The sequence below is a fragment of the Petaurus breviceps genome, unplaced genomic scaffold (assembly GCF_028583685.1).
Source record: "Petaurus breviceps papuanus isolate PSGF00001 unplaced genomic scaffold, PetGlider_PUasm1.0 99, whole genome shotgun sequence".
NCBI classification, from domain to species: domain Eukaryota; kingdom Metazoa; phylum Chordata; class Mammalia; order Diprotodontia; family Petauridae; genus Petaurus; species Petaurus breviceps.
In genome coordinates, this window is record NW_027187465.1 from 19,978,637 (window position 1) to 19,991,207 (window position 12,571).

At 47.4% G+C, this 12,571-nt stretch overlaps 1 protein-coding gene across 2 annotated transcripts in view; it reads right to left on the bottom strand.

The window, feature by feature from the left end:
- DTX1 (deltex E3 ubiquitin ligase 1) overlaps nt 1-12,571 on the bottom strand; it is a 60,676-nt gene that overhangs the window by 17,749 nt on the left and 30,356 nt on the right. For both annotated transcript variants that reach the window (XM_069081842.1, XM_069081841.1), the window contains exon 3: nt 7,483-8,182. In XM_069081842.1, the coding sequence (XP_068937943.1) occupies nt 7,483-8,182 (700 nt within the window). The remainder of the gene's footprint in view (nt 1-7,482; nt 8,183-12,571) is intronic.

Consider the following 12,571-nt stretch of genomic DNA (forward strand, 5'->3'; position numbering starts at 1 on the left):
CCCAGTCCAGGGGGTCTTTCTATATATTCTTTCAGATCTGAGGAAGTATCTTAGGTGTAAGGGATAGAGGGCCATGGGAAAGTCTGGGCCCCATCACAGGACTCCTTCAGTCCTATGGATCTCTATTGGGCTCTCCCTTCTCCCCTCCCAGATTTTTGGGAAATGGGTCTGTGAAAGAGTGAGGTCTCTAGGAGGTGTAGGAAAAGTCCAGTCAGGTGTTTGCTTCCTTTCAAAATAAAGATAAATCACTCTCCCTCATACACAGACACATAAATCCTCCTCCTTCCACCATAAATCTTGTTTTCTCCTCTTAAATCCCTCCCAACATACCTCATGCTTCCCCCTGCACACTATAAATCACTCTCCTTTCCACCTAACCCTCAATGTAATGGAAACTCTGAGTCTGTTTCCTCCTCCCCAGCAACATCTGGTCTCAGAAACTCTGAGGATTGACCCCTTTTTTACACACAGTTGGGTTTTTCTCACTTGCTTTTGGTCTCCCACCCCAGACTTCCCCCGCCCTCCATGAGAGCAACTGCCAGACATACCCTTCTGCACCCTCCCATTGCTTAGATGAAATGGAGAGACCCACAGAGACGCCTGAGATCTAGGAGGGACCTCAGAAGCCATCTCGTGCAAGCTGAAAGGGTAGGGAGGGGGAAGGGAGTAAATTTACACAGCACCAGGGATGTGACAGACATTGTGCTTTACAACTCTGGGAGGCAGGTTCTATTATTATTCCCAATTTACCACCAAGGAAACTGAGGCAGACAGAGTTGAAGTGACTTGCCTAGAATCAAACAAGCAGTCAGTGTCTGAGGCTGGATTTGAACTCAGACTTTCTTGATTCCGGACCCAGTGCCTTATCTACAGAACCACCTAGCTGCCTGATTCCTGCACAGGAATCCTCTTTACAATGGCCCCAATGTGCACTCATTAAATCTTTGTCCCATGACTGCCCAAAGGCAGCCCTTTCCACTTTCAGGAGACCGTAATTGTTGGGAACTTTTTACCTACATGAAGCCTCTCTGAAAAGTTCAACCCATGCTCCTAAGGTACTGCCACTGATGGTTGTTATTCATCTACTTTAAGGTTTACAAAGCCCTTTGCACACATTTCATTTAATAAAGAGATAATTGTCATGTATTAATGACTATCGCAAATCATCACAATAGTCTGTGAGATGGGTGCCCCCATTTTACAGATGAGGACCTTGAGGATTAATGATATTAAGTGACTTGCCTAGTCCAACACAGTATCATAAAAGGGATCTGAGCCCAGGTCTCTTGGCTCCAAGTTTGCTCCATGTTACCTCCTAGATCTAATGCACTCCAGCTGCCTCAGTGAATGACCTTGGGCAAGTCCCTGCCATTCTCTAGGCTTCAACTATGTTTTGTTTTTGGTCTCCCTCCCCGCCCCCTAGCAAGTGATTTGGGTCAGACAGCAGGGAAAGCTTCCTGCCATGTGTTCTTGAGAGAGGTCATGGAATCTCTTTGTGTTTAAAAAGCTGTGGGTGAGGTTTATTAGGTTAGGTCAGATGAGTCTGGTGTGGTGTGGTTGGAATGGGGGAAGGGAAGAGAGGGTTTGTTTTTTTAAGGCTCTTGTGTACTGAGGAGACTAGAAGTGTATGAGGAGAAAGATGTTTGGGAAGGAGAGAGAGAGACAGAGAGAGAAACAGAGACAGAGACAGAGACACAGAGAGAGACACACACAGAGAGACAGAGAGAGAGAGACAGAGACAGAGAGGAGAGAGAGGAAGAAGAAAAGGGAGGGTAAGAGAAAGAGGGAAAGAGCAGGAGAGGGAGACAGAGAGGGAGAGAGAGGGGAGGGGGGAAAGGGAGGGAGATGGAGATGAAGATGAAGATGGAGAGGGAAGGAGGGAGACAGAGATGGAGAGTGAAACAGAGAGGGAGGGAAGGAGGGAGAGATGGGGAGATAGAGGGTAGGGAAATGAAGAAAAAGGATGGGACAACAAATGAGAGGAAAGGGAGGGAGATGTCGAGAGATGGGAAGAATCAGAGGGGAGGAGAGAGAAATCCAGAGAAGGAGAGACAAAGAATCAGAGGAGAGTCATTGGGAAAGACATGGAGAGACAGAGGAAAAGACAGAGAAAATGTGAAAAAAAGGAGGATCAAAGAGAGACAGTCAATCAATGAGAGAGAAAGAATGACTTGGAAAGAGGGAGAGACAGAGGGACAAAGAGATGGAGAGTCAGCGAGGGAGAAGCCCAGCGAGACAAAGGGACAGATGGAGAGAGTGGGAGAGCAGTGAGAGAGATGAAGGGCAGTGCAGAGGGTTTCACGGCCAGGAGTGGGACTCCCCCCTCCCCAAGAGCCTCTCTAGACACTTGTCCCTGCAGTGCACCTGGGCCCTTGTTGCCAAGGCAACTGGAAACCTTGGCCTTCGGGAGATGGCACCTTCTGCGCATGTCACCACATTCCCCACCCCCAGTGTCAGACACTGCCTCTCCCTCTCTCCAGCCTTCAGATATTTACAGCTGTTTGGGGTTGGGGGCCTCAGCCATTAGGTTGCATATATGGGGGCTATGTTTGCTCCCTGAGCTGGGGAAAAGATGCTAGGTACTCTGCAGCTCTCCAGGCTAGGGCCAGACTAGATCTGCTTCCTTCTTGGACACCAGCTCTCCTACTTTATCCTTCCCAGGCTTACAGAACCCCTCAATTCCCAAACACCACACATAGCAGCATCCTTGATTGCTTCCTCTTGTCCTAGACCTTTGGGTCTGAAATAAGGGAGACACGTGTTCTGGGGGAGGGAACCAGCAAACTTTCTGCCACCTGTAGGATGACCCTCTCCCCACCCTATAAACATACGCAGAGCTATCAAGGACTGTGCCTGGCCATGGCAGAAAGATCTTATGGAGTTCTTTGATTTTACTAGTTGCGTGATCCTGGGCAAGTCACTTAATATCTGATTGCCTTGGTTTCTTCCTGCAAAATCAATTAATCAATTAATAAACAGCTCCAGGACCCACCTCCCTGCAGGTGGGAGTAGAACATATAGGATCAGGGATAACTGGGTTTTCCCCCCTAGGTCAGGGGTGATTCCAAGTCTAGAAGATAACATAGTAGAAAAAAAGTCTGGTCCTGGGCAACACATAAGAGCATAAAGTTTGCAGTGAATTGCAATTATTACCTCATCTGAGCTCTCCAGGCATTAGGTGCTCTCATCATACCCATTTTACAGATGAGGATACTGAGGCAGTCAGAAGTTAGGTGACTTGTACAAGGTCTCACTAGGAAGCATCTAGGGCTGGATTTGAACTCATGTCTTCCTCATTCCAGATCTAGCATTTTATTCAAGAGGCTACCCAGCTCCTTTATGCATTTCAGGAAGGTTGCTCATAAGTTGGGAAGAGGGTGACCAGAGTGAAGGGCCCTTTGCTCATAGCTTAGAAGGGTCGACTGAAGGGACTGGGGGTGTTTAGCCTGGAGGGTGGGGGAAAGGGGGCATTAGAGACTGGAAGGACTGTCCCCCAGAAGAGGGATAAACTGTATCCTACTATGTCCCCAAAGGTATAAACCAGGAGAAATGGTGGATTTTGTCAGGAAAAGCTTCCTTGCAAACTGAGAGCCATCTGTCCCACAATGGAATGGGCTGCCCCAGGAAGGGGTGGCCTTTTCCTCCCTAGAGGCCCTCAGAGGCTAGAGGACCCCTTCTTGGCTATGCTATACTGAGGATTACTTTTATGTAGGAGTAGGATTAGATGGCCGCCCAGGTCACAGGCATTCTTTGATTCTGGGCTTCTTCTCTAATCAGTTTTTTTCTTATTCTGGTCCTCCGCTCAAGCACTATCTCTTCCTGTTCCCCACCTGCCCCCACCTCCTACTGTCCCCTAACATTGCTTTGTATTTTGTACATATTTTATATACTTATGTTGTATATGCTGTATAGGGAGTCTCCTGCTGTGGAATATAAACTTCTTGAGGGCAGGGACTCACTTCAGTCTTTGTATCCTCAGTGACTGGCACATAGTAGGTGCTTAATAAATACCTGCAGATTGATCATACCATTCCCCTGTTCTAGACCCTAACAAAGGCCCCCTGTTGTCTGCTACATCTGATCCAATGAGAGGGCTGACGTAGAGGCAGGAAGACCTGAATGCTCCAGTCTCACCAGCTGTGTGACCCTGAGCAACTTACTTAGTCGCCCTCAGTCTCAGTTTCCTCATCTGCCAAATGGGGATATTAACATCACCTACCTGCCAGGATTACTGTGAGATCAAAAGTTAGCACATGTGAAGGTATTTGCAAACCTTAAAGGGCTATACAAGTGCTAGATATCATCATCATCATTATCATTAATGTCATTGTCACCACCACCATCATCATCACCACCACCATCATCATCACCACCACCACCATCATCACTGTCATTGTCACCATCATCATCGTCATCACCACCACCACCACCATCATCATCATCTCTGTCTGACTTTCAAGGTTCTCCATGCACTGTACTTGGCCTTAGGAGATCTGGGTTCAAGTCCCCAGCTCCTCACTTGTGTGACCCTGGGCAAATCCTTTCTCTCAGCCTCAGTTAGCTCATCTGTGGGAAGATGTGGGGAAGGCTAAGATTTGCCCTATCTCCCTTGTCAGCTTCCCTTATTAGAATGTAAGCTCCTTGAGGGCAGGGACTGTCTTGTTTTTATTTGTATTCCCAATATTTAGCACAATGCCTAGTACATAGGAAGCACTTAGCACTCTATCTAGATATCTATTTCTCTCTCAATTTCTATCAATCAATCTAAGCTATCATCTATTTCTATCTCTAGCTCAATATATCTACTATCTCTATCATCTATTTCTATGTCTATCAGTTTCTATATGTAGCTTTCATCAATTTCTATCAATAATCTTTCTTTTTTGGAGGCAATCAGGGTTAAGTGACTTACCCAGGGTCACACCACTAATAACTGTTGGAGACCAGATTTGAACTCTGGTCCTACTGACTCCAGGGTCAGTTCTCTAGCCACTGTTTCATCTAGCTGCCCCCATAATCCATCAATCATCTGTATTCTATCTCTCAATCATCTATCAACTATTTCTATCTCTTTATCATTTATCTATCTTCTACTTTTTTCTATCACCCATTTCTATCTCTATCACTCTATCTCTATATTTCTTTTTTTTTTAAGCAATCAGGGTTAAGTAACTTGCTCAAGGTTACACGGCCAGTCATTTCTGGGTGTGGTGCTAAGTATCTGAGCCCGGATTTGATCCCCAGGTCATCCCGACACTGGAGCTAGTGCTCTTACTCACTGTGCTACCTGGCTGCCCCTCTATCTCTATATTTCTATCACCTATTCAATCAAATATTTCTGTCTCTTTATCATCTATTTCTGTCTTTAACATCTATTTCTCTCTATATATCATTTATCTCTCTGTTTCCCTTCCCCCCACCCTCTTATCTGTCTAAGTCACAGAGCTGTTGTGAAAAAAAGGACCCATGTCAGTGTGGCTGCCCAAAGATATTACTTTCCCTTCTTCTGCCTCTTCTCTCCTTCTTCCTCTCAACCTCTGTCTTCCTTCTCCTCCTCCTGTTTCTCTCTTTTCTTCTCTCCCTTTTCCTGCCAGGGACAGTGATTAATGAGACTGCCTTTGGCTGGTAAAGCTTGAGATCCCTGGGGAGCCTGGCTTGCTAACTGGCAGCAGCTGGAGCACAAGCTGCTCCAACTTGCCCCCTCTTTCTATATCTGGGCACTGGGCACCAAGAGCCATGTGGAGGTCCTTCACCCCACTCCATCTTCACCAAGCCCTGGGCACTTGGATTACTCTAGCTTCACCCAGTAGGGCTAGTCCTAGAAGTTTCTCTAGATCCCATAAGATAGGATAGAAATCGAAGCCATTATGATTATTTTTAGGAAATAGAGACTGACTCTATGATTTCATTGGTATAGGAGATTCCTGGATGAGGAAATTCCCTCCACCAATGCAGGCTGGTACCTCCTCTGTGACTTACAGTGTTGGCGAGTTGTCCAGGTCACTAAGAGCTGAAGTGACTTGCCCAGGATCACACAGCTAGTATGTGTTAAAGGTAGGGTGTTGAGCCCCCCAGCTATCCATTCTATCATCCTGCTTCTCATGCTTATTATTATTATTGGGCAGAAGAGTGTGGCTTTCACTAACGTGCCCTTTCCATACCTAGGTGTGTATGTAGGTGTGACTCTGGGCTCTTGAAGGCTGTGCCAACTGAGTGCTAGTGATGGTAGGGACCACTAGGCTTGGAAGACTTGGAGGACAGGTTGGTTGATGTTGGTTATCAGAGGACCACCAGATTGGCTGGGGCAGGGCAGGGGGCAAGAATTTCTGCCTTTGTTCTTGTTCTTCTCTCTCATCCACTCATTGGAACTGGACACATCTCCCAAGCTCGGCATCCAATGCAGACATTTCTGAAGGAGGTCTAAAAGTAATTTGAATCTACTTCCTCATCTTCCCAGAGCCCTGCTCTTTTGAGGCTCAGCTCAGACACCAGCTCCACCACATAGCCTTCCCTGATTACCCCCCAGGTGAAAAACACCATCTCTTGTCTCACATTTTCCTAGATGTGGCTCTCCCCAGAGTTAAGATGGTACAGTAGAAAAAGAGAGCTGTGACTCTTCAGGCAAAGGAAGGTGGCTCAGATCCCGTCTCTGATGCTCACTAGCTGGATCACCTTGGACAATTCCCTTCTCTCTCTGAACCTCAGTTTCCTCATCTGTGAATTGAGGGGGAGGTTTAACTCTGTGTGAGAGACAGACAGACAGACAGACAGAGAGACAGGGAGAGGGAGAAAAGAAGGCGGAGAGAAGAGGAAGACAGAGAGACAGAGACAAGGGGAGAGGGAGAGAGAGAGAGAGAGAGAGAGAGAGAGAGAGAGAGAGAGAGAGAGAGAGAGAGAGAGAGAAGAGAGTGCCAGCCCTTGGGCAAATCACATAATCTGCTAGGGCTTAGTGTCCTCATCTGTAAAAGTTATGGAGAAAGATCACTTCTGAGGTCCCTTCCCATTCTAGACCTATGACCCCCACACTCTCTCTGGACCTCAGCTTGTCCTCATGATTGTGCAAGATGCCTTCAAGGTTCCCCTCAAGTTCTAAATCCTATGAAACCTCTTTCCACTCTCCCTTCACATGGAGTCATATAATCTCTTCAGTCTCAGTTTTCTCAATTGATAAAATTAAGGGGTTGGTCTATAGGACCTCCGAAATACTTTCCAGTTTTAAATTTATCTTGTTATGACCTGGGTCCAAATTCTGCCTCAGACACCTATTAGGTGCATGATCTTGGCCTGCTCTGGTCCTCAGTTTCCCCACCTGTACAATGATGGAGATGGGGTCCTTTCTGGGTCTAAATTCTTTGGTCTAAAGCCCTTGTACTTGTGCCAGGTCTCCTCCACAGAGCAGTTCAGAGATGACCCTGTGATGGCAGATGTGCTCCCCTCCCCCCTTCCTCTCACCGCAGACTCCTCAGAGACAACCCATCTTACCCAGGTGGAACAGATGCCCTGGTACTCAGGACGGCCACACGCTGAGTCCCCGGTCGGTTCAGGTTGTTTTGTCTGGAGAGCTGGCCACCACCAGGAGCGCTCTGGCTCCGAGAAAAGTTGCCCCCTGGAGCCCCACCAGGTGACCGCCCGGGCTCCCCTTTGGCCGCCCCTCCCGCGGGGCCAGTGCCCCCAGCCCACAGTGTAGTCCCGGTCCCATTGAAGGTATTACTCTGGCGCACGGGCAACGTGCCCGTCCCCGCGCCATTGCCCGAGGCCTGGTACATCTTCCTCCGCTGTGAGGCGAGGATGGCATTCGAAGCAGCCCGGGTACTGTTGACTAGCAGGCACTGCTGGCACGAACACGGCTGGCCCGAGTTGGCGCCCACCGGCCAGGACTGGGACTTGGGAATGGAGCCAATGGTCAGCGGGTAGGCGAGGTCCATGCGCCGCCGCACCCGCCTCTTCCGCTGGGTCTGCCGGTTCATCTGAGACATGCTGTTGAAATAAATCACGTAGCCGAAGCCCAGCGAGGAGAGGTCTAGCCACGGATGCTGTTTCTCATAGGCGTTCTGGATGGTAATGCAGATGTCCATGTCGTATGGCGTCCAGGAGCCGCCGTCGTTCTCCCACTCCCACACGATGCCCTTCCCAGGCGCCGAGGATGGGTCGTAAAAGTTTCTTCGGACTGGCCGCATCGTCCCTGTCGGGAAAAGGAGGCACAGCTGTGAGCTTGACCTGAGCCCTGCCTGCCAGCGTGCCCCTCCCTGCCTCCATCCATCAAAATGCTATAGAAGCAGAAGGCAAGTCAGTCACTCCTCATTTGTAAAGAGGAGGGAGTTGGGAGTCCTCAGGTGAACTCTAACCTTCAAGTTCTACATCTATGGTCCTTCGACCTAGTTGGAAAGAACTGAGTTCAAATGTGTGACCTTGGTCAAGTTACTTAACTTTATCATCTGTAAAGTGTGCACACTAATAGTACCTATCTCCCAGGGTTGCAGTGAGGATAATATTTGTAAAGCAATGTCCTTCAGAAACCTTAAAGCACTATATAAATGCAAGCTATTATCTAGGTTCCAATGCCATGCCTCAGTTTTCTTATCTATAAAGAATTGGACTTGGGGCGGCTAGGTGGCACAGTGAGTAAAGCGTGGGCCTGGAGTCAGAAGGACCTGAGTACGGATCTGGCCTCAGATACTTAACATACACACACACACACAAAAACTAGCCGTCTGACCTTGGGCAAGTTACTTAACCCCAATTGCCCTCCAAAAGGAAAAAAAAAAGATAAAAAAAGAGTCGGACTAGAAGGCTTCTTGGTACATGGGAATGAAAAGAGACAAAGGATCTGGGTTCAAACCCTGCTTGTGCCACTTACTAACTAAATGAAACAGTCAAAACGTGTAAATATGTTTAACATGATTGTACATGTATAACCTATATCAGAGCTCTTGCTGTCTTGGGGAGTGGGGAGAGGAGAGAGGGAGGGAGAAAAATTTGGAACTCAAAATTTTACTGAAGTGACTGTTGAAAACTATCCTTTACATGTAATTGGAAAAAAATATTATTAAGGGAAAAAAGAAACATTAGGCGTCATTAAACTCTCCTGGGCCTCATTTTCCTCATCTGTAAAAAGGAGAGGGTTCATCCATTCCAGCCCTAAATGTAGGATCCTGTGATTTGAGATGCTTTCCAGTTCTAAATCTGTGATCCCATGTGCCTCTGACATCCCACAGATACCACAGATCTCTGCCCTCCAGGAAGTCACCCCAGGGGGACAGTGGGATGAACAGAAGGAAATGATTGAGAGCGAAGGCACTAGAATTAAGAGAAGTTGGGGAAGGCTTCCTATAGAAGGTGGGATTTGAGTTGAGACTTGGAGGAAGCTGGGGAGGCCAGAGAAAGTATTCTGGGCATGGGGGACAGCCAGAGAGAATGCCTAAGGTTGAGAGATGGAGTGTTTTCCAACCCTCTCATGTTACGGATCAAAATTCTGAGCTCCAGGGAAGGAAGTGAACTCACCCCACCCAGGTCACACAGCTATAACATGGCAGAACCTGCTGATTCTGATATTAGATCCAGGAGTCTTCCCACTATATTATACACACTGCCTGCTGAGAATGGGGAGCAAGGCACAGGGACCTGGCCCTCCAACCTCACATGTCTCCAGGGGTCCATCAGTGATCTTAAGTGAATATTTCCTATGTGTTCAGCACTGTGACAGGTACTGTGGGAGATCAGAGATGTATGGGACCCAGTTCCTGTCATCAGACAATATACAATCTAGCCTAAGAGACAACAACATGGTTATAGGAAGGAGAGAAACAATGGAAAACTGTGGGGTCCTTCATGAGGAGGGCAGAGAAGGAAGAAAGATCAGTGTGGGCTTTACAAAGGGCACCAGAGCATCACAGCCAGAAGGGACCCGATAAGCAATCAGACTCAACCCCCTCAATTTGCTAGAGAAGATGGGGCAGGGAAGGCCCAGAGCAGCTCCTGGTCCAAGACCAGACAACCACAGTGTTTGTGTCTCCATGAGCCTCTGGTCTCCTTCCCAGACCAATGCTCTCTCCATCATGACTCTACCAGAATATCTCGGTGTAATGGAAAGAAGGCCAGATTTGGATGGAACCAGATGTGAAATAGGAATCCTAGGCTCAGATTCTTACTAACTGGGTGCCCTTGGAAAGTTGGTTCAGCTCTCTGGGCCCATGTTTTCCCTGGGGTGAAATTAGAGGATTGGGTCAGAGCCCTTTAACCTCTGGATTTATGATCCCATGACTTCCTTGGGTCACATTTTCCTCATTTGTAAAGTGGGATGGTTAGATACCCTCTGAGATGCCCTCCAAGCCTAGATCCATGGTCTCATGATCAGCCTTGTGGCCTGGGATTGAGCACTCATTTATTCTCCAGTACATGATTCACTCAGATATCATATTAATCCCCCATTCAATAAATCTCAGTGGCTCTCTACTACTTCCAGGGTTAAATATAAAATCCTCTGGCATTCAAAGCCCTTCACAAATTGGCTCCCTCTCATCTTTCCAGTCTAGTTATACCTTATTCCCTGACATTTACTCTGCTGACACTGACCTCTAGGCTGTTTTTCAGACAAGACACTCCATCTCCTTACTGTGAGCATTTTCCATGGCTGTCTGTCCTCAATGCCTGGAATTCTCTCCCTCCTCATCTTCACTTCCTGACTTCTCTGGTTTCCTTTGCCACAGCTAAAATCCCACCTTCTATGAGAAGCCTTTGGGCGGGTGGGTAACGAAGTGGAGTCAGGAAGATTCATCTTCCCAAATTCAAATCTGGCCTCAGACACTCACTAGCTGTGTGACCCTGGGCAAGTCACTTAGCCCTGTTTGCCTCAGTTTCCTTCATCTGTATAATGAGCCGGAGAAGGAAATGACAAACCATTCCAGTGTCTGCCAAGAGAACCCCAAATGGTGTCAAATAGTCAGACATGACTGAAATGACTACACAACAAAGAAATGAGAAGCCTTTCCTGATTCCCTTTCCTCCCACTGCCTTCTCCCTATTGATGATCTCCAATTTATCCTGCAGATATCTTGTTTGTACATAGTTGTTTTCATGCTGTCTCCCCAATTAGACTGTGACTTCCTAGGGAACCATCTTTTGCCTTCCTTAGTGTCCCCAGGGTGGCATGGTGCCTGGCACAAAGTAGGCACTCATAAATGCTTATTGACTGGCTTCCTTTGTTGATTCATTTGCTGGACATTCATTAAGTACCAGAGAATCGTGTGCAGAGCATTGAGTGTATGAGGCACTGAGAGAGACAAGGTTTAGAAAAGACAGGATTCCTTCCCTCATAGAACGTAAGGTCTGGTGGGGTCAATTAGCAAGCAAGGGGACCAGTGTGGGCTCCATGGATGAGTTGGTCTTTGAGTAATAACTTAAAGGATAGCTAGGATTTTCAAGAGGAAAAGGCATTTCAGACACAGGGAATAGTGGTGTGTGTGTGTGTGTGTGTGTGTGTGTGTTATGAGATAGAGTTGGAAAGGCAGGGTGATGGCATGTTCTGGAGAATACCAAATGCCAGGCATAGGAATATGACCTTTACCCAGGAAGCAATCAAGTTGAGGAGTTTTGAGCAGAGGAGAAATGTACCCCAATCCACATGTTAGAAAGGTTTGGCCCCATTAGACTGCAGAGACACTAACAGGTAGGATAATGTATTAAACAGGAAAGTATTGCAATAGTGGGAGTGGGTGGTCATGAAGACTGATATAGAGGAGGGTCAGTGGGATGAAGGAAAGGGGAAGAAGTGAGAAATATGGAGGAGGTAGAATTGTCAAGTGGGTCAAATCCCATCTCTTCCACCTACTACCTGTGAGACCTTGGGCAAGTCACTTCCCTTCTCAATTTCCTCTAAATTCCTCATCCCTAAAAATGAGAGGGTTGAACTTAGATGGTCTTTTAGGTCCCTTTGACTTCTATAACAAAGAACTTATGAACCTACAATCCAATATAAGAGATGGGGGGAAAGGTTTCAAATAAGAGACAGAGAAACTAGGTCTACTAGTCCAATTTCTTGAGTCATTCATTATCACCCAGCACAGGCCAAGGACCCCAGGGATTGATGGGGAAGTGAGGGAGGAGGGAAATCTTCAGTATGGAATGTTGCTCTGGCTCAGTGACCCACTGCAGGGAGGTGGGATAGAGTCAAAGGGAGGGAATCTGTGAGGTGAGTACCAAAGCCCAACTGGGTCTGGCACTTTTTAGCAGCAAAAGATTCTGCAGAAACCTCTACCTTACTTGGAGAAAGCCAGGGGAGTTGGGTAGTTCAGCACTGTCCAGCACAGGCTAGCTGCTGAGTTCTTGTTGGCCACTGCTCTATTTACAAGGGTATTGATTTTTCTGCCTGTTTTCTGGTAGTTATTAAGACTTGGTCCCTGGAGCCCTTTTGAAACGAGATTGAAATCTCCAGAGTGGGGCCTTTGGGAGTGGAGTAATTAGGGAGACTGTCCTTCTAGAGCAGGCTGCCCCACACCCCTCAAGCTTCCAATTCTTGTCTCCACCTCCTTGGCAATTTTTCACAACTTCCCTTCAGTGCAGAATCTAACTCTAG